The sequence below is a fragment of the Manis javanica genome, chromosome 3 (assembly GCF_040802235.1).
Source record: "Manis javanica isolate MJ-LG chromosome 3, MJ_LKY, whole genome shotgun sequence".
In the NCBI taxonomy this organism is placed as follows: domain Eukaryota; kingdom Metazoa; phylum Chordata; class Mammalia; order Pholidota; family Manidae; genus Manis; species Manis javanica.
In genome coordinates, this window is record NC_133158.1 from 113,715,328 (window position 1) to 113,734,167 (window position 18,840).

General features: G+C 48.2%; 1 protein-coding gene and 1 long non-coding RNA gene across 5 annotated transcripts in view; both read right to left on the reverse strand.

Moving 5' to 3' along the window:
• Positions 1 to 18,840, reverse strand: part of LOC140848434 (uncharacterized) — a 110,374-nt gene that overhangs the window by 19,531 nt on the left and 72,003 nt on the right. The window lies entirely within an intron of this gene.
• FAM43A (family with sequence similarity 43 member A) lies at positions 14,348 to 17,531 on the reverse strand. The gene has a single exon (XM_017651413.3). It carries the CDS (start codon positions 16,482 to 16,484, stop codon positions 15,216 to 15,218), a length of 1,269 nt encoding a protein of 422 aa, XP_017506902.3. The 5' UTR covers positions 16,485 to 17,531; the 3' UTR covers positions 14,348 to 15,215.

An 18,840-nucleotide genomic window follows, 5' to 3' on the forward strand; every position in this document is an offset into this window, starting at 1 on the left:
GCATTTTGCACAACTCACTCCCCCTGACGTCCTCTTGATTATTTTGAAATGTCACTAGGACCTGTCCCCCTGCCCCATCCCCAGCGTCTCTCCCTCAGCGCAGGCCTTCATTGCTGCCTGGAGCACTATGAGAGCCTCTTCCCTGTTCTCTCTGCCTCCAAGTCCCCTCTGCATTCCCAGCCCACCTTCCCTCCACACGGAGTGACCACTCCTACACCATCATCTCGTGGCACCATGTTGCCCATCCTTAAAATCCTTCAAACCCGTGGTATTCAATGGAAAAGTCAAATGTGTTGGATATACAAGCTCTTTGTGACCTGACTCCTGTCTTCACCCCCCAACACACACAGCTTAACACTGCTCTGATGAACCATGGTACTCTTCATGACCCTAGTCATGGTCATGTGCCTCCTCGATATTCCTACAACCTGAAACGCCTTCTCCTGGTCATGAATCACTCTTCTCCCTCTGAGCTCATGGACATTGTTCTCCTCCTCCAGCCCTTCGTCTCCACATTCCCATGGTGTTTTACAGAGAACTCAGTGAGGGAACTTACCATGGGAGACCATGACTAGTTCTGTGTACCTCTGCCTTCCTCTCCCCTCCCAAAGCCACAAGCTCTGAGAAGGCAGGACCCTAGAGTGAGACTCCTGTTCCTCAGGGCCTGGCACTGTCCTGGCCTGATGAGAAAGCCCATCTGTGTCTGGCAAGGGGAGGAGTGGGGCTGGCAGGCCAAGGGGTGAGGCAGGGGCATGGCAGAGTGCAGGAAGGCCCCTGGCACACAGGGATAGAGGTTGCTGAGATGGGGGGTGTAGAGGGGGAGGGGTGTGAGGAAAAGGAGCCCTTCCAGAACTCTCTATAGTGGCTGAAGCTCCCAGGACCCTACCCCCATCTGTTTTCTCTCTCTCTCCCTGGATTGAATGCCCCACTCTGCATAGTTAAAACCCCGTCTTTTAGGTTCTGTGACTTCTTATATCGTTTTAAATTGAGTACTTAGGGGCTTAAAACAACCATGTGACCACATGTTAAGGTCTCTGGTCTAGGCCCTGACCTCAGTGGTAGGAGGAAGCCACTCCCCTTTCCCGAAAATCATTCAGACTTAAGTCTCAGATCAAATGGACAAAGTCTTGTATTTCAGGTGGCTTTATTAAAATAATGCAAGAAAACACCCTTGGCCTGTTAGTGCTGCTCTAGTGACTAGAGAGCTGGGCAAGTCTCACTCCAGCTGGTCGGTCCATCTACAGAAGGAAGTTAGTAACCAGATGATCACTAATATCTCTGACACTGTGATTCTAAGCCAATTACCTCTCTGTGTGCCTTACTTTCTTCATCTATACAATGGGAATAATAATATCTACTCATCTCAGAGGGCTGGTGAAGGTCAAATGAGATAAGAGATATAAAAGTATCATTGTAAGCTATAACTGCAAACTATTTGTTACCATTACTTGTGAAATTTAATTTGTGTGCTAAGAGTCATTTATAAACATTCCTGGGTGATTTAAATAGATTTCAACATTGATTGTAGTCATCATGTTGAATGTTAATTTAGAAGAAAAGCAGTATTACATTAAAGGCAAATCCTCCTAAGTGGGGACTCTCCACATGGTTGGGCAAATTCAGAGATCAGACATCTACTAGGTGAGCTATGGACAGACACTGCAGGCCTGGCTTGTAGCAGTAGTTTTCATTATTGCTTTGTTAATCCCCAAGATCTAAATAAAGGATTGGCCATTAGAATCCAGGCATGCCTGTTTCATCTAAGGCTTGTCCTGAATATTCAGTCAGCTTTTAAACAAATCTGCTGAAGAGAAATAAAATAACTTATGCCTGTGGCCTTTCCCAGGTAGAGCATAACTAGGTCACTATAGTATTTCAAAATGTCTTTCCATCTTTTATTATTACTACAATTGTTGTTATTTTTTAGCCCTTCAAAAACAAGGGCAAGATTCTGAAGTAAGCCAGGTCTTGGATCTTTAAGATAATGCCATACTCCACCCAACAGCCTTCATCCCCATGTTTCCAAGCACAATAAAAGTCCAAATTAGGAAATCTTCACAGTGTGAAGAATTGGTACTCACAGAATGTTCGAAGCAAGGGCCAGCATGAGGACTCAATGTCAGTCCACAACTTTTGCCTGAAAATGATTGCTTTCCACTCACTATTCCAAGCTGTCAGCCAAAGAATGTCACTCCCTTTAACTTTGCTTTGTAGATTAGCAGAGAAGCTTTTGTTAGTAAATACCTGTTGCTAAATTGCCCCTGACAAGTCTCCCTGCGATACTCCTGTGTCACCCTGGCCACCTGGGCCCTTCCTCTGGACCTCCCATGACCACACACATGATATCGGGAATGCAGTTTCCACATCAGTCATTGCAACTGATATTTACAATACAAGGTTGAATCTTAAGCAAATCATTTTTTAATCAATATAGTTATTTGATCTGCAAAGTTTGGCAGACACAGATGGCCAGGTGGCCTATCCACAGGTGACCATCAGCAAGTGAAAACCCCTGTGGTAGAGAGGCATTGAGTAAGAAGGAAGGAGTTACGTCTCCCCACAGCCCCAAAAGCAAGACTTAGTCAAGGTCCCCAGTCCACTGTTTAGCAAATCAGAAACATTCTCCTAGCATCTGAAAAGCAGCCCATTAGAAAACAGGCATGAACATGAAGCCCAGTTGTACTTTTGTAAAGGGACAAAATATCATTATTAGTAATAATATTATATTGTTACTATTATGGTAAAATCTTTTACATGTGTAAATTTTCAAATAAAAAGTAATTTTTTTGTGAATGATATTCTGCTAGTTCAGCCTCACTGAATGGTAAAACACTGAATTATTTTCACATCTATTGATGAATAGCCACTGACCAAAGACTCCCTTCAGAGGCCCCTCTTGTGTCACCCTGACCACCCAGCCCTTCCACTGGACCTCTCCCCAACCACATGCATGTGGACATCTGCCCAAGGCCCAGCAATCAAAGAGCTGACTCCTCACCAAACAGGGGCCCCAGGACCTAAGCTAGGCCAGTACTATGCCAGTGTCCATTCAGATGGGCGGGTTGGCATGCCATGCTGGTCATTAAATACTTTAATACCTCCCTGTCTGCCTGCACTGAGGTGTCAGGATGAAACAGTGACAGGCTTCCTGCACTCAGCACCGCACGCTCTGCTCTTTGGACCTGTGGCAGCCCAGGGCGGGAGTGCAGGCCAGGTGGCTCCAGAAAGCCATGGGCAAATGCTGAGTGCATGGTCGGCCTGTCCGGCTTTAACTGCGAGGGAGGAATGGGAGATGTCCTCAGCAACTAGCACTTAAACGGGCTTCTTTCCCCTCGGCTGTGCCCCAAAGCCCCAGGTTGGGTGCCTCTTAAAAACCAGATATAATTACATATAATAGCCACATGGGCAAGTCCCCAACCTGCCATCTGCATCAATTTCCCTCTGTTCAATCCAACAGAGAGAGATAATAACCTATTTTAGGCTTAATTAACATCTGGGCCCTGCTTTTGGGAGATTCCCAAGCCCACGTCTCTCTATAATTGCAAACCTTCATTTATTTGGACACTTTGATGACAGGCACATAATGGGAACTGTGGCCCCAACTCCACCCACAGCCTCATACTTGCTGGCTGCCAGCCCCCCACCCCATCATCCCCCTGCTGCCTCTCTTCCTGCCCATCATCCCCCACCCTGTGCCATTCTGTGCTTGCAGAGCACTCAGAATCTGGAGGCCCGGGCCCCACCTGCCCACTGCTCACCCCACCACCATGAGATACCTGCACTTGGAGCACCCAGAATTTTGTCTTGCACACAGTAGGTACCAAACACTTGTTGGAGGCCTTTCTTTCCACTCCATTCCACTCTTTAACCCCCAGGTGTTTCATCTGAAAACTGAGTTATTGAAGCTGCCCTTCCCACCTCCCTGAGTGGTTATGAGCATCAGGGGAGGAAATGGCCGCGAGGACCCCTCTGTGAGTGATAAGGCAGCACCCACATGGCAGGCAGCCTCCTCAGCAGGAGAGGACTGGAGCACCAGAGGGGTCACTAGCCAGACACAGTCTCCCCAGGGAACAGGCCCTTACTGGGGCCACTCCAACTTTGGCCTTTAGTAATGACCTGAGGAAGTCCTGGCTCTCCATCCTCAAGAAGTCCTGGGGGAAGCAGGACTCCAGGAAGCGACCAGACAAGGATGGAGCAGGCCTGACCACCACATGGCCAGAACCTGTCTCAGGCACGCTCCCCAACAGGCCTGAGACCCAACCCAAACCTGCCCTCCAGGTTCCTCCAGGAAGAGAGCAGTGGCAATTTCGCCTATTTGTATCATACTTTTCCATAAAAAGTGGCTTATAGTCATGATTTCCTTTGAACTGCACAATGCCATAAGGGTGATATAATTATCCCTATTTACAAATGAGGGCACCAGACCTTGGAGAACTGCATCTCCTTGTCACACAGGGAGCCTTATAGAATAGGGTATAAACTCAAAAACAAGACACAAACCGGGAACCGGGTGCAAACCCAACCTTCTGAGTTGGAGAGAGAGGCAGCTTGTTGCCTTTGTTTTCCTTTTCTCTTCTCTCCCTGCCTTTCTTCTTTTTTTTTTCTTGATAATAATACATGTAATTTCACCTATTTGCAGGTTGAAGCCTAAACTTATCACAGAATAATAACTAATGAGGTAATGCCACATCCCCTTAACACCCATACCAGTAAATTTCCCAGAAAATCCTGGGAGGTACCATGCCTTTTTAAAAATACCATTTTGCATTAAAATGTTTCTAAAATGTGTTACAGTTTTGTATTTTTAAATTAGATTATATCATTATAAATGTTAACATGATGATAAAAAAAATAAAAAATCGAACCAGTACAGTATAAAGTCTAAGTCCCCTGTCATGCCCACCCTCTGGGCCACTCTGCAGATTTAGTTGTTTCAGCAGAGACATTTCAGACAGGGGACAGTGGAACCTCTCTCAGACCTCTGGGCAGAGGGTGGATTCACTCAGGGCCTTCTCAGAGTGCGCAGTAACCCCTTGCACATCTCTCCAGGTCTCCCTCTGGCTTGGAGGGCAGAGCAGTCCCTCTTCCAGCTCTCCAGGGCTGGGTTCCCTGGTGAGAGGAGCTGAGGCCTTCACGAGCTTGTCTTCTCCCCTCGGGTGCTTGGGGCTGGCAAAGAGGTGGAGGAGGACTCTCCTGGCAGGGCTTCTGGCCTGCCCCCCACATCGGGAAAGGATGCGCCAACCTGCCCCTGCAGCCTTACAGCACAATGTGACAGGTGGCAGGGAGACACACCTTGGAACTTTTCAACAATCAGGAATGTCCACCCAGGGGCTGGGCTGTCTCAGGAGAAAGAGAAATCTCCCAAAGGCTTCAGGAATTCGCAGACCGTTAGAGAGGAGACAGTCCACCTCAAACATTCCCTCTAGTCTTGAGCTAATAGTATTTGCAGCATCTGCTTTGAAAAGTTACCTGAGCTCTGGGTCCTGAGCAATTCGAAGCAGCCTTTGGACCATATATAAAACTGAATGATGAATGCCTTCACAAACCCTTCTAGATAATGATTTCTCCCTGATGCTCTTAAAGTCTTAGCTCATATAAACCTGGGGCTGTGGTCACAGGATGAAAAGTCACTGTCGTAGAGACTGTATACCTATTCCAAAGCCCATTTCCATCGCCTTCTGAGAAAACTGCTAGAGTACATTTCCCAGCTTCCCTTGCAGTAACATAGCCCTGAACTGAGTTCTGGCTATTGGAATGTGGTTAGAGTTGTATGTGTCACTTCTAAAACCTCCAGACAAGCACACATATTCTTTCTCTGTCCACTGGATAACATTCTCTGGCCAGAAGCAGATCACCTACAGAGAATTCTAAGGGGCTGGGGCTGGGGTCAGCAAGCACTTTCTATAATAGGCAGATAGTAAAAATTTTAAGCTTGTGGCTATATAGCCTTTGCTGCAACTCAAACTCTACTACTGTACAGCAGAGCAGCCTTAGTCAATATGAAAATGAATGAGCATGATTGTGTTACAATAAAACTTCATTTAAAAAATAGCCAGCAAACCCAGTTTGGCCCATAACTCCTGCTCTAGAAGATGCTGGAGCTAAAACACAGAAGGAACCTGGGTCCCTGAAAGACTGCTTAACATCCAAGAATATTCAGGCTGAATATTGCATAGATGAGAAATAAAGTCCTATTATATTAAGCCAGTAAGATTATGGGATTTGTTAGAACAGCTAGCATCCTTTATTCTATTTAATTCTACCCACCATATTCTGTTCCTTCTGGGTACCAAGTTGTGGATCAGGAAATGGACCGATGAGGAAACAAAACCCAAATATTCTTCTAAAACAACCTTCAGAAGTACAGGGCTGGAGAGAGGTTGCAAGCAGGAGATATTCAAACACATCCTTCAGGAAGATTTTAGGCTCAGTCTGAGCCTTAGAGAGAAGCACTTTGATGGTTGAAGATGATAATCATCTCTTTTGTGAAGCTCTCTGTGACCACCCCTCCCTCCCTTGGATGGTCTGGAGGTTAGCTGTCCCTCCTCTGTGTTCCCTCAATACTTTACACATAAATTGGCCACGCCTCTTCTTATGTTGGCATAAGCATTAAAAGTCTTGATCTTTTCCACTGGATTATGAGCTTGATGAGAGCAAGGACCGCTTCTTGTTTCCCTTCTGGTTGCCTTTTTATTTTCCACCCCCATTGCCCCACCTCACAGTCCCCCACCTCACCCCCACAATCAGCACAGAGTTTGGTACACAGAAGATACATTGTAATTGTCTCTTCAGCAAAGGAGAGGAGAACAGGACTGAATGAATAAAGACATGTACAAGTTAAGGTCAAAATTACCTAGATAATACGTTAGGAAACAATGTCATTTATCATCCAACTAGGCCACTTTTGAGAGTGAAATGTGGCCGTACTGTAATTATGTGATGGCATCAGTCATAAGCAGGGACTGCCCTGAGCAAATCAGAATCTATGGTCATCAGAGCAGTTCACCTCTTTGCATGATGGTCTCCAAAAATACAGAGCACACCTGAGGGAAACGGCAGTTTCTATTAGTGTGGTTCTTTTAAGATTAAAAATAAACAAAAAAGAAAACTCAGAGTATAATGGAAAGGAAAAGGTGATGTGGTTTGGCATTTTTTTGACAGAAATCTGGGAGGATCAGCTTAGCTCTCTCGTAGCACTATTAGTTTTCACTGGTCATGTCACACTAATGCCAACGACAGCAGCCTGAGTTTACAGGGCAGCTCTTATTCATCCTTGTGCACCTTCCCGGGCACATCCCCAAGGACACACACACATCACACATCACAGTTCCATCAGGACAACCAGGATCCTGTATTCCTATGTGTCCTTTATAGAGAATGTCTCAGAGGAAAAACTAAGAAGTTACACATTTCTAGAAAACAGCCTAAATAATTAAGAAGATTGTGGCCATTTCAGCATTTCAGGAATATCTATGTGAGAGGTAAATGAAATCATAATTGCAAATATTTGTGGAAAGCTTTGGCAAACTGTGTGTGTGTGTGTGTGTGTGTGTGTGTGTGTGTGTGTGTGTGTGTGTGTAGGCACTAATCACACTAGAAATACTGATCTGGGCTGATAAATCACATGCTGACAACATGAATCCCATTACAGGGAACAAATAATCCAGCCAGAGAGCACAGTTCTCCTGTCACAGCTGATAGAAGAAACTGGGCTGGAAATGGAGCCACATAGTGCATATGAATATCTAGAGCTTCAGATGGAGAATGAGCCCATAATCTTTCCACATAAAACATGCCATTTAAATACCCACCTACTCTTTCCTATTCTTAATAGATTACTTCCTCATTTTGCCTGTTTTCCCTCTGTGGCCCTGGAATATGTTTCATGGAAAATGTCCCTGCCCATGTACACATTCACTCCATAGGGGAGCCCCACTGAGGCCCCCTCCCCCCAACTGTGTTATTTCAATCGGAATAGTCCAGCAGAAACCACTCCTTTCCTGTCCTGCACTTTACAAAGCACTTACTCATCTAGTATTTAGATTTTGAGCCTCCAAACAACCTGAGAGATAGTTTGGTTAGATAATACTATCTCCATTTCACAGGCAGAACTCACCTCCAAAGGAAATTTGCCCAAGGACAAAGAACTAATGCCTGGGAAAACCAGGGCCAGAACCAGGTCTCAAGTCCCGTTCTCTTTTAGCTCTACCTTACACGCCCACCCACAGGAACACTGCTCCCCACCCCATCCTAGCCCCCAATCCCACATTTGTCAGTTCTTACTGGACATTTGCTAAGACTGGGGTCAAAGGAATAGAATGGCAGTGATATAGCATAAGACTAAAATCTCTTTTGACTTCATCAGTGTGAACACCTCAAAATGGGTCTAACCTGCCATGGACTCTGTGAGCTTCCTTCATTGGCAAAAACTGCTGCAGGTGCGAGAGGAAGGACCCCACGTACCTTGGCGTATCCACACATTTCACTTGGACAAGCAGCAAGGTTTGGTCCAGGCAAAACTGGAGCACCTAATCACATGGTGCTCTGTCAGATGAGCTCCTCTATTGGAAATAAGGTAGAGAGCTGCTCTCCCTGGGAATCAGGGACACAAGCTGGCATGCGAAGACTGAGATAGGTTTATCTGCCGAAGAAGCCTTGGGGGAGAACAGACAGCAGTTCTGCTGGTTTTGTAAGGCACTGCTGATGGTTTTGTAAATCTGTAGATGGTGCTGGGAATCATTTGCAAGCCGTGAACTGGAGTGCAGAACTGAGAGTGTGCTGGTGCACGACCCAGTGGCCTTGCCCACCCTGCCTCTTTGAACCCATGTGACCTTGGAAATACTACTTTCTCTTTCTCTGTGGGGGAGTTCAGTGCAATAGTGGAACCTGTAGGAATATGACCTATAGTACTAGTAGAACACCTGTAATGTTAGGAGCAGTACAGCCTGTGCCAAGATAATTCTTCCTGACTGCTCTAGCTTTCTCCCATCATGGGGCCTGAAATGCCCTTATTATTTGGCCTTTTATATCTCAAAGGCATTTAATATTCAAGAGTCCCCTGCAAAAATGTCAATTCCCTGAAAAGGCCATTTAGGTAAGAGTTTGGGGCATCCACTGCTGCCAGGTGCCCTCATGGCCTTTGATCAGATGCCTGGGTTTTGCCATATTTCCTTGGATAGGAGCTGGGTTGCTTCCGAACTAACCTACGCCAACTGAAAAGATACAGGGAAAAGAGTGTGGAACTTGGGGTCAGGAACCTGAATTCTGGCCCCAGTTTGCTGAATGATCTTAGGCAGGTCATTTATGGTCCCTCAGCTGATCCCAACTTGGCCCTTAGATTCACTGTCAGTCCCCATTTGAGGACCTACCATGGCCTCCAAGTTTTGCGATAGTGAAAGGAATGCCTAACAAGCAACTCCTGCTCTAGGTTGGCCAAAGGAACATCACCTCCATGTCAGACTCTGGTGAAGACCACAGTGGGTCCTAGAGATGAGCTATGTTCCTAGAGCTCCAGACAGTTTCTGGCGCACAGTCAGAGGTTTCTTCTAGCCTGTTCCACTAAGGGATCGGGGAGGGCAGAAATACACTTGACCTTAAGCTTTACTCCTTCAATTCACTAGTGCTGAAGTCTTGCTATTATCTAACCCAACCCATCCATTTTATCTATGAGGACCCTCAGGCTACAGAGGGGAAGTGACTTGGCTGCGTGGGTGCAGAGAGAGTTCAGGTCACTTCAAGGCCTGGATTCAAGGCTCTTCCTGCAGGTTTTCTGCCACACCACATTAATAGGCCTTCATTTGGCTCAAATTGGAGGGATTTGGGCAATAACTTTGAAGCTGAGATGAGCAGGATGGGACTCCAGTTCCATTCAAAGCCAATTCCTCATAAACTATCCTTCTCCAAACCAGAACCACCCCTCCCTAAGATGATTAGGAAAGTTCCAAGGGAAATCTTGGAAACTGAATCTTCCTCATGTAAAGTTGAGGAGTCAACTGAATCCCAATCTTTCCTCCTTTCCAAACATATATTCTTAAAATCTTGGCTCTTCCATCTGGGTGATGACCTTCAGCTTTATCAGACCTGTTCTCCTAACCTGAAGTGAAATCATCCTTTACACCTTCCTTAGCATTTTCTGAGCACCTACTAGGTGCTATGCACCATACTAACTTTGGAGAATCAGAGATGCTTGAAGACATGTGCCTCCTTAGAGAACTCAGCCGACCAGGAAGGATACAGATGATTAATAATCATGATGCAATGGGAAGAGATTCATGATCTTCTCAGGTGAGGTCTTGCCAGACCAGATCTCAGGGGTGAAAGCAAGAGGAGACCAAGTTCCTGTAGGGGCTGCCACCCCACCCACCAGGAGCATTCTTGCCAAGATGACAGACACCAGACCCCCAGTCCTCTAGCAGCATGGAGCTAGTAGATACTTATCCCACTTGGTGGTGGCATGTCGATGAATTGAATCATAAATATTTATCATCAAGTATGTACCATGTATGAAATGTTAGGGTACAAAAGATTGGGGAGATGAAAATTCAACTGCCAGTTTCTGCCATCCCAAAGCTAAAAATCTGGTTATAGTCACGAAAACTGGAGGACTGTGAAAAGAGCATGGGTTAGGGAGTTTGGTCCCCTGGATCTTAATCCCCCCTTGTGCAACTTTGGGCAGAACATCACTCCTCTGTGCCTCAGTTTGCTCATCTCTAAGTGGGGGTCAGGGCAAGAGCATGCATTGATGTTGACTGAAGACTGCAGTTGGTTGGTTTTTCCCTTAAAGTTTTGACTTTCTTTTCTTTCGGGTGATTTATGGTCTGAGCTAGGTTTATGGGAAGGAGGAAAAATGAAGCCAGGATCAGGTGGGAAGCTGGGTAACAGGAGCCACAGGGGAATGATGTTACAGGAGGAAGTCAGGTGGGGGAGAGAGATGACCAGGAGCTGCAGGAGAGAAGGCTGTCGGAAGGGCTGCTCTGCATGGGGGTTAGAAATGAGGACCTTCGCTGGTGCCACTGAACAGCCCTAGACAGGGGAAGGAATAAGTGCCAAGCTCCAGGGCCACTTGGCCACTCAAACCCCAAAATGGTAGTTAGTCAAATCGGGCCTCTTCAGAGCTGGCAGTGTTGGGGGTGGGGGTGGAGTGGGAGGTAGTTTGGTCCCAGGTCCACTGTGGCCCGTGAACATGGATGGGCCAGCAGGAGCAGGAAGGGCCCCAGTAACAATAAAGCCAGATCCAGATGTGGGATGTGGCCATACGCAGAAAAACCTGATCCCTAGAGTACAGAGCAGCCTGGTCCCAGCAGCTTCCTGCCCCACTGCCCCCACCCCCCAGATCCCTGAGTAGTTTCCTGCATCCATCAGACATGGCTGCCAGCCCTGGCATCTGAGCACGTTTCTAGCTCTGCCATGCATCACTTAACCAGCAGATCCGAGGGCTACTGACGCATACCACACAGAGCAAAGAGTCACGCATATTAAATTACTAAATCTTGTTAGAAACGAGGGCAACTTGCTCCTGATAGAATTGTTACATTGGTGGGGTGGGGGGCGATTCTTGGTGACTCCCATGAGATTTTTTTAATCACCAGTGTGGCGCCAGGGCTGTATTCTACCAGCCAGTTCTCTCTCCTTTCAAGAGCAGAACCTTAAAAGCAGTCCATCCCTGGGAGCTTTACTCCTTGAATTCCAAACTCCTTGGGATCTTTGGGTCAAAGCTACTCAGAACATTGTATATCATGAGAACAAAGCAAAGTGGCCTTAGGACACCAAGGCAGGCCAGAAGCACAGCCCATTTCTACAACCCAGGTAAAGGGGCCCAAAGGGACAAAGAGAAAACAAAATTGCAGAGAACAGAGCCCTTCTCACTTGTTTAACATCTACTGTTGTGGAGCAGTGGGAGGGAGGTTTTCTTTAGGGAGGAGCACGAGTGAGGGTGAGTGGAGTATCCTCTAAAACTGTAACAGTTCAGAGGGGATGCAATACTATTGTTTATTTCACACAGTCCTACTCATCCCTCCTTCCCCCTCAACAGACACAACAAATCCTACAAAGGAACGTAGGATGTTTGTGCCCAGAGAAGCTGATGTGTGCCTCTTCCATGGACTCACATTGCCACCCCCATAAGAATCTCTCCTGCTGCCAAAGTCACTCGGATTTTCATGCAGTTAAGGTGCATTGTGGACATGGAGGGTTTCTTAGGCGGGGGAAGAATGTGGACTATGTCTCACTGCATTTAAAGTTCCATCAGGTTACATAAAGGGGAAACATGAGCTTCACCTTGCAAAAAGGAAAAGCGAAATTTGATGAGTAAACCAGACCTTAGGTGCTTTCTGGAATGTGTATTTCATCTAACCATTTAGTTTAGCTTTTGTCACACCACGCTTTTCCCAGTCAGGAGCAAATTAGTCTTCAGTTTTTGCTTTTTTCATTCAAAACATCTCTTCTTACACTAGTGATATCATCCTTGGAAGAAGAATCATGTATCACCTTCACATCTCTTCTAGAATTACATCAGCCAGAGCCCTGGGGTGCAGTGGGGATAAAAAGCCAAAAAGTAGAGGGTAGGGAGGAAGGGGAGGACACAGGCGGGGAGAGAGGAGGGGAGCTGTTCTTCTACAGTCTGCTTATTTTCTTCTTCCTCCTTCCTCAATCCCTAAGCCCCCTTCCCTATTTACCAATCAGATAACAGGGAAAATCAGACTTTAAGGAGACAGTTGCCTTATATTTATTGATGGGGTTGGTTCAGATTTCATTTGTCTGAACTTTTTGAGTAATCACTGTACCTCCATCGATCACATGTGAAAGCCAACAGTGGCATTCTCACTAGACACAAACTGAATGAGAATGAAGACACACAGACCCTGCCCTGCCCCCAAGTATTAGCTATATGATCTTCACCCTGTTTAATGTTCTATCAGTTTCAAACAGCAGAGGAACTTGGTAATATGTGGAATTAATTTGAAATGTGAAATCTAGTCATGCAAGACTGTCTGCCAGTTGGGTGAAAACCATTTAGAAGGCACACTGATGTGGGTGTCTGGGTAGGGTGGGATTTGACTTTCCTAACCTCTCTCTACCTGGGAGTTTTAAAATGTCATTCAGTGATATGTATCTAAGGTATCTGGAGACAGGGATAGGGACTATCAACCAAACCAAAATATAATAGATTCAAAGGCCTGGACCTTGTCCTAATGCCCTGTGACTGAATATTTTTCAATTATTTCCCACCCATCCTTTGCTTTGCTTTTCTAAAGATGGTCTTATGCCTGAACCAATCCCATTAATTATGAAGAAAATCTTTTATCCTCCCATCCTCTGTAGTTCCAGTGAATTCCAAACTCCTTGGGATCTTTGGGTCAAAGCTACTCAGAACATTGTATATCATGAGAACAAAGCAAAGTGGCCTTAGGACACCAAGGAAGGCCAGGAGTACAGTCCATTTCTACAACCCAGGAAAAGTGGCCCAAAGGGGCAAAGAGAAAACAAAATTGCAGGAGGCATAGTTTTGGCAGCATCTTATTACAACTTCCAGCTGATTGACTGTAGCCAAACTAGAGACATCTGTTGGGAGTTTACAACAGAAACAAACACACAGAAAGCATGAAAACCCTGAGACACATGCACATACCCCAAGCTCTAAAAGCTCTTCTAAATGGCCTTGACCACCATACCATTCCTCCATTGGGTCATGTTGGGTTTGTAAAAGGAAGGAAAGAGCTTCTTTCACCTGCCTCCCTAACCACCCCACTTGCACCATGACTCATTCCTGCCATCATTGGAACTTACCAGCTTTCCTTGGTCTTTGACTTTTCTCACAGGAAAAACAAAGCTGGTCCCATTCCTCAGAGAGCCCCCATGGAGACTTTCTTTAGATTTCTACTTCATCATTAAAGCTCCTTAAGCTGTTTGTAAAGTAAAAGTTGAACCACAGAAGGTAGTAAAACCTGAGAAGACCTTGAAAGTCACTCCTCCCTAAATAACCTCACAGCTCTGTTAGTGAGGAACATCATGCATCTCTAAGAATTGAATCGAAGACCAGAAAAATTAATTAAGACCACAAATTAATGAGTGAAGAATATGGCATATACTCAAAGAGAAGGCTGGTCCCAGCTGCAGCACCCAGAGTTGTGGAGGGCCAGAAAGGCCCCAGACTACACAAAAAGCGGGTTCCCCTTTACCCAATCACCTCTAAGCCCTGAAAAGGCCAAACCCTGTCCTACCACAGCTTGCCAGCCATAGACACACCGCCTCCCATTTTCAGCAGCAGTTCCAGACGCTCACCTGTTCTGTTAAATGTTCCTCTTTATTCTCTCCCCACTGACGTGCAAACAGAACCAGGGCAATGCTCTTAAAAAATAACAAAATGCTTTATACACATTTCTGTATATACAATTGAACATTTTTACATGTCCCTTTTGCACAGCAAAAGATAGAAACATTCAACTCCGAGAACAGTTATGTACAAAAAAAATGTCAAAAATACTTCACAACAGTGCAAAAATATTTTACACAGTATCATGGAGTGAGATCTTTTGAGCAGGAGGAAGGTGTGTTTCTAAAGGAAAACTCCGTTTTCTTAGATATAGATGTCTTCAACTGTAAACAAAAAATGCAAGTTACTTTCATCCCCTCTACCTCCAACAGTTATTTGAGGAATTTGGCAGAATTTCAAGGGTCTGAATCTGAGGTAAACAACCCAAGCTCCTGCACCAAAAAGACCAAAAAGATGGGCAAGGAGGTGGCATGAAAGCCTCAAACGTTGTGAGAGTAAATTCTTTTTTTTTCAAATGACCTGTCAATGACAAGCACTAAGCCGCTCTCAATTAGGGGGTGGGAGGAGGAAGTTAACCCCTCCTTCTCGGGCCCCAGCTTCCCCACAAACAGGAAACTGGCCCGCAGACACCTCTTGCCGGCCTTGGCTAACATCGGCAGGCCCTTCTTTCACCCTGCACCCTAGAGGGCTGCCTCTCTCTCCTTGTAGGGTCTGCCCTCCCCATCGGCGCACACCTCCCCACATCTCCACGTGCAACCTGGGCCCCGCTTCAAACGGAGCCAAAGATGTTGAGGGAGAGGGCCAGGTAGAACTCTGAACCTCAAATGTCCTATATCCTCTTCCCAGGGGGCGGGCGAGGGTGGTGGGAGGTGAGGGACTCAGGAGGTTGTGGGGAGGCACGGTGGGTGGGGTGCCAGGGACGCGCGCAGGAGCTGGTGGGAGCTCAGCCCGAGAGGGTCTCGTCTGGGCTGGCGGTCTCAGCTGGGCCAGACCCATCCCCCGCGGTAGCAGAAGTGGCATCTGGGCCCCCGCCTTCGATGGAACTTTCGCTGCCGGTGCTTTCGCCGGACAGCAAGCGCGTTACCCGCAAGTCGTCCTGTAGGCTGCGCACGTCGTTGCCGAAGCTGAGCTCGCCCAGATCATTAATGAGCTGCGACAGCTCGGCCTTCATGTCGGAGGCGCTGCCCAGGAGCAGAGGCGGTGGCCCAGCCCCTGGGCCCAGCGAGACCCCGCCACCCCCCAGCGCCTCCTCGCGGCCACTCTCCAGTGTGTCCAGCAAGTCCCCACATTCAAAGTGCATGGCCACCACTAGTGCCCGCTTCGCCTCGCCTTCCTCTGCCGAATCACGCTCCCCGGCACGGTCCTCCTCCTCCTCCAGGAAGCCCTCGGTGTGTTCCTCTACCTCTTCCTCCTGCAGCTCCTGCTCCTGCTGTTCGCCCAGCAGGTCCTCAGTGATGGAGCCGAGCTTGGGTGCGCTGCGGCTGCGCTCCACTGGTGGTTTGTAGCAGCACGGTCCATGCAGAAGCAGCTTGCGCAGCGGAACGAGCGGGATGGTGTGCGCGCCCACTAGCTCCTGCTGCTGGTGGCGCGCGTCGTCCCGCCGTTTGAGCCGTTTAAATTCCGCTAGTGCGTTAGCAGACGTCTGGTAGAGCAGCAGGGCCATGGCCTGCGCCTTCTCGGGCTTGGACACCAACACCGCGTGGCAGCGCAGCATTACCGCCTTGTGCTTGAGCTCGTGCCGGTACACCCAGGCGAAGACCTTGGGCAACCGCGCATCCGCAACGCAGTAGGTAACGCGGTGCAGCAGGTATAGGTGGCCCGGGCGGCGCAGCGCGCGCTCCTCGGCATGCACCATGCGGATACCCTGAGCACTCACAGTCAGCTTCATCTTGGTGCCCTGACGGCCCGCCTCGCTCTTGCTCCAGATCTTTCCTACCGCTAGGTCCGTGCAGCCTTCGCCGCGCGCCTGGATGGTGGTAGCATTGCCAAGGTAGAGAACGGTGTAAGTGGGGTCCTCGCTGGTGATGTGCAGCTTCTTGCGCTTCGATCGGAACATGCTGCCCACCCGGCTGAGCGCGCCTTCGGGGCAAGCGCGAGCCAGTGAGCTGAGCGCCGAGTAGTGCAGGCTCACTGCGTAGCCCTTGGGCTTGGATGCCTGCCGTGGCGGCGCCTCGGCCAGCAGCTCGAACTTGTGCTTCTTCCACGGCAGCATCTCCGGAGGGCGCCCCCGCACAACTGGGAGGCGGCGGCGGGGCGCGGGGTGCGAGCCCGACTGAGCCACCCGCCCCGGCCGGGCTTGGCCCGGGCAAGACAGAAAAATACAACTCTCTTGGTAGGGAGTATGGGAGGCGGGGTTGCGGGGTAGTGTTAGGGAACCCCGCCGAAAGGTGAAGGGTAGAACCTTTTTTTAAAGACGAAAATATTCAGCTGAAGTTGGGTGAGGGGGCTAGGGACGTGGGGGGTGGGGGAGGACACACAGATTTAGCGCACACAGATTTCGTCCAGCCTGGGCAAGGACAAGGGCAGAGTCTTAAGAGAGCAAAATGAAAGACGGAACGAGAGTGGAGCGGAAAACGCCTTCAGAAAAAAAAAAAAAGATGCGCGCGTGCAAATAGAGGGAACCCAGTAAAAGCAGCCGGGATGGTGAGAGAATATGCAGGAACTCCTCGACGAGCGTGAAGAAGGTACACACACACACACACACACACACACACACACACACACACACACACACACACACACACCACACTCCTCGGGGCTGGGGCCAGAAACCGCGGAAACTCAATAGCGAGTGTGCCCAGCGGCCCGCGCTCCTCACCCTCACGGGGTGCCGGAGACAGAGAGCCCCTCGGCCGGGCTGGCCCCAGAATCAGCCCCTGACCTCAAGTGCAGTCCGGTGCTGGGTCGGGCTGCCAACCGCGGGCTCCGCGCAGCAGTCTGGCAGTGGCTCACCGCATCTTCCCTCCGGCCAAACGCCGGGGACTCGGGCTCAGCCGGCTCACTGTCCCGAAAGGCTCCGCCGAGGCAGCGCGGGCTTCCGAGGGCCTGGCGCGCGCATGGTCCGCTCCGGGAACGGTCGCTGCCTCATTTCTTCTCTCCGCTGGGTGTCCGCCTCCTCTCCCAGGATCCCCTCGGTCGGCTGCCCGCCTTTGCAGAGGCGCCCCTCCCGTGCTGCGAGGGCTGACCGGCTCTCCAGCTTCACATCCTTGCTGTCCCGAGGAAGATCTCGGGTAAATATAGGCCGGCGCGAACCATTCGCCGCGCGGCGGCAGGGGAGGAGCAGAAAGAGGATCGGTTTCAGACTTGGACGCCTGGCGGGTTCCTGATCTCTTAAAGGGACCTGGTTATAACCCGTGGTGGAGGGAAAGGAGAAACCGGTCCAGTCCGGCAATGATGTCCCAAATTTACCAGCATCTTTTATCTACAGATATCGCCAAGACCTGGGGTTACCCCTCAAGAAAAAAAACTTGAATTCTGACACTCCGCGCCTAGACTGAATGGCAACTCACTGAATAAATGTGTGTATCCATCGAAACTTCTGGGGGAGGTGGTGGAAGGTGGAATTTAGACTAATTTACTATGCAAAAAAGGTTAGGGAAACACTGGTTCTTTCCTTGTGCGACAGTTCTCTGAGAATAACTGGGTGAAAAAATGTTTTCAGAATTTTATTCTATAAAAGAAAATACAGAGGGACAAAGAAATCACCAAGCCATCTTTCATTCTTTTGGAGCCCTTTCTCCACACGTAAGCAGCAGATAGTGAAATGTGAGATGAATGGTCGTAAGAAGACTGGAGTGAACAATATAGTATATAATCCATAAATAAAGAGCTTCCTGCTCCTAATCCCCAGCAGTGTCCCCGCCTATATGCAGGCCTCGGAATAAAGCAGTTTTCTGAGATAGTTACAATTTCTAAGTAATGCTTGTGTGTGGTTAGAACTTAGCTTACTTTGGCAGGCCAGTTTGTCGTTCAGTTTTCTTATGTCATTGCTGAATTTGGGGTGAGAATTCCTAGCAATAATTCAAATAACTTTTTTATTTGAGTGTCAAATAATACCTGGCCACCTTCTCCTGTGAATGACTACCACATTAATCATGCTTTTCTCTTGTGGCAACTGGACAGTGTGGCTTTAATTATCTGACCATCTTGACCCTTGGCTGGTAACTCATTTCTGGGCCCTTGAAACAACCTGCTTGTCTCTATGGACTGCTCAGTCAAAGCAAAAGAACTTATAGCTGGAATGTGTGATAAATGTCCATTTGATACTGCATCAAGCCCCCGAGCTCATCCTGGAGGTGGCCAGTACATCATGCTACCCCACAGGCCTAGTTCATTGGGGATCTTGTATGTCACTGGCTTCCATGCCAGGTCCTAATTTCAGAACCACTGTAAATTTTCTGGTGATCTGCCCATGCTAACTTTTAACCTTTCTTTGAACTCTAACCCAATTTTCTCTGAGTCATTGGTTCCAAGTTTGAATTTAACTTTTCTGAGCACTTTTTGGTGCCAGGCCCTGAGCTAGAAACAGACCCAATTCCTCTTTGCAAGAAGTTCCCAGTTGAGTGAAG

Bases quoted from the DNA above. Each gene is read 5' to 3' on its own strand.
- FAM43A (XM_017651413.3), bottom strand. From the start codon at position 16,484: ATGCTGCCGTGGAAGAAGCACAAGTTCGAGCTGCTGGCCGAGGCGCCG.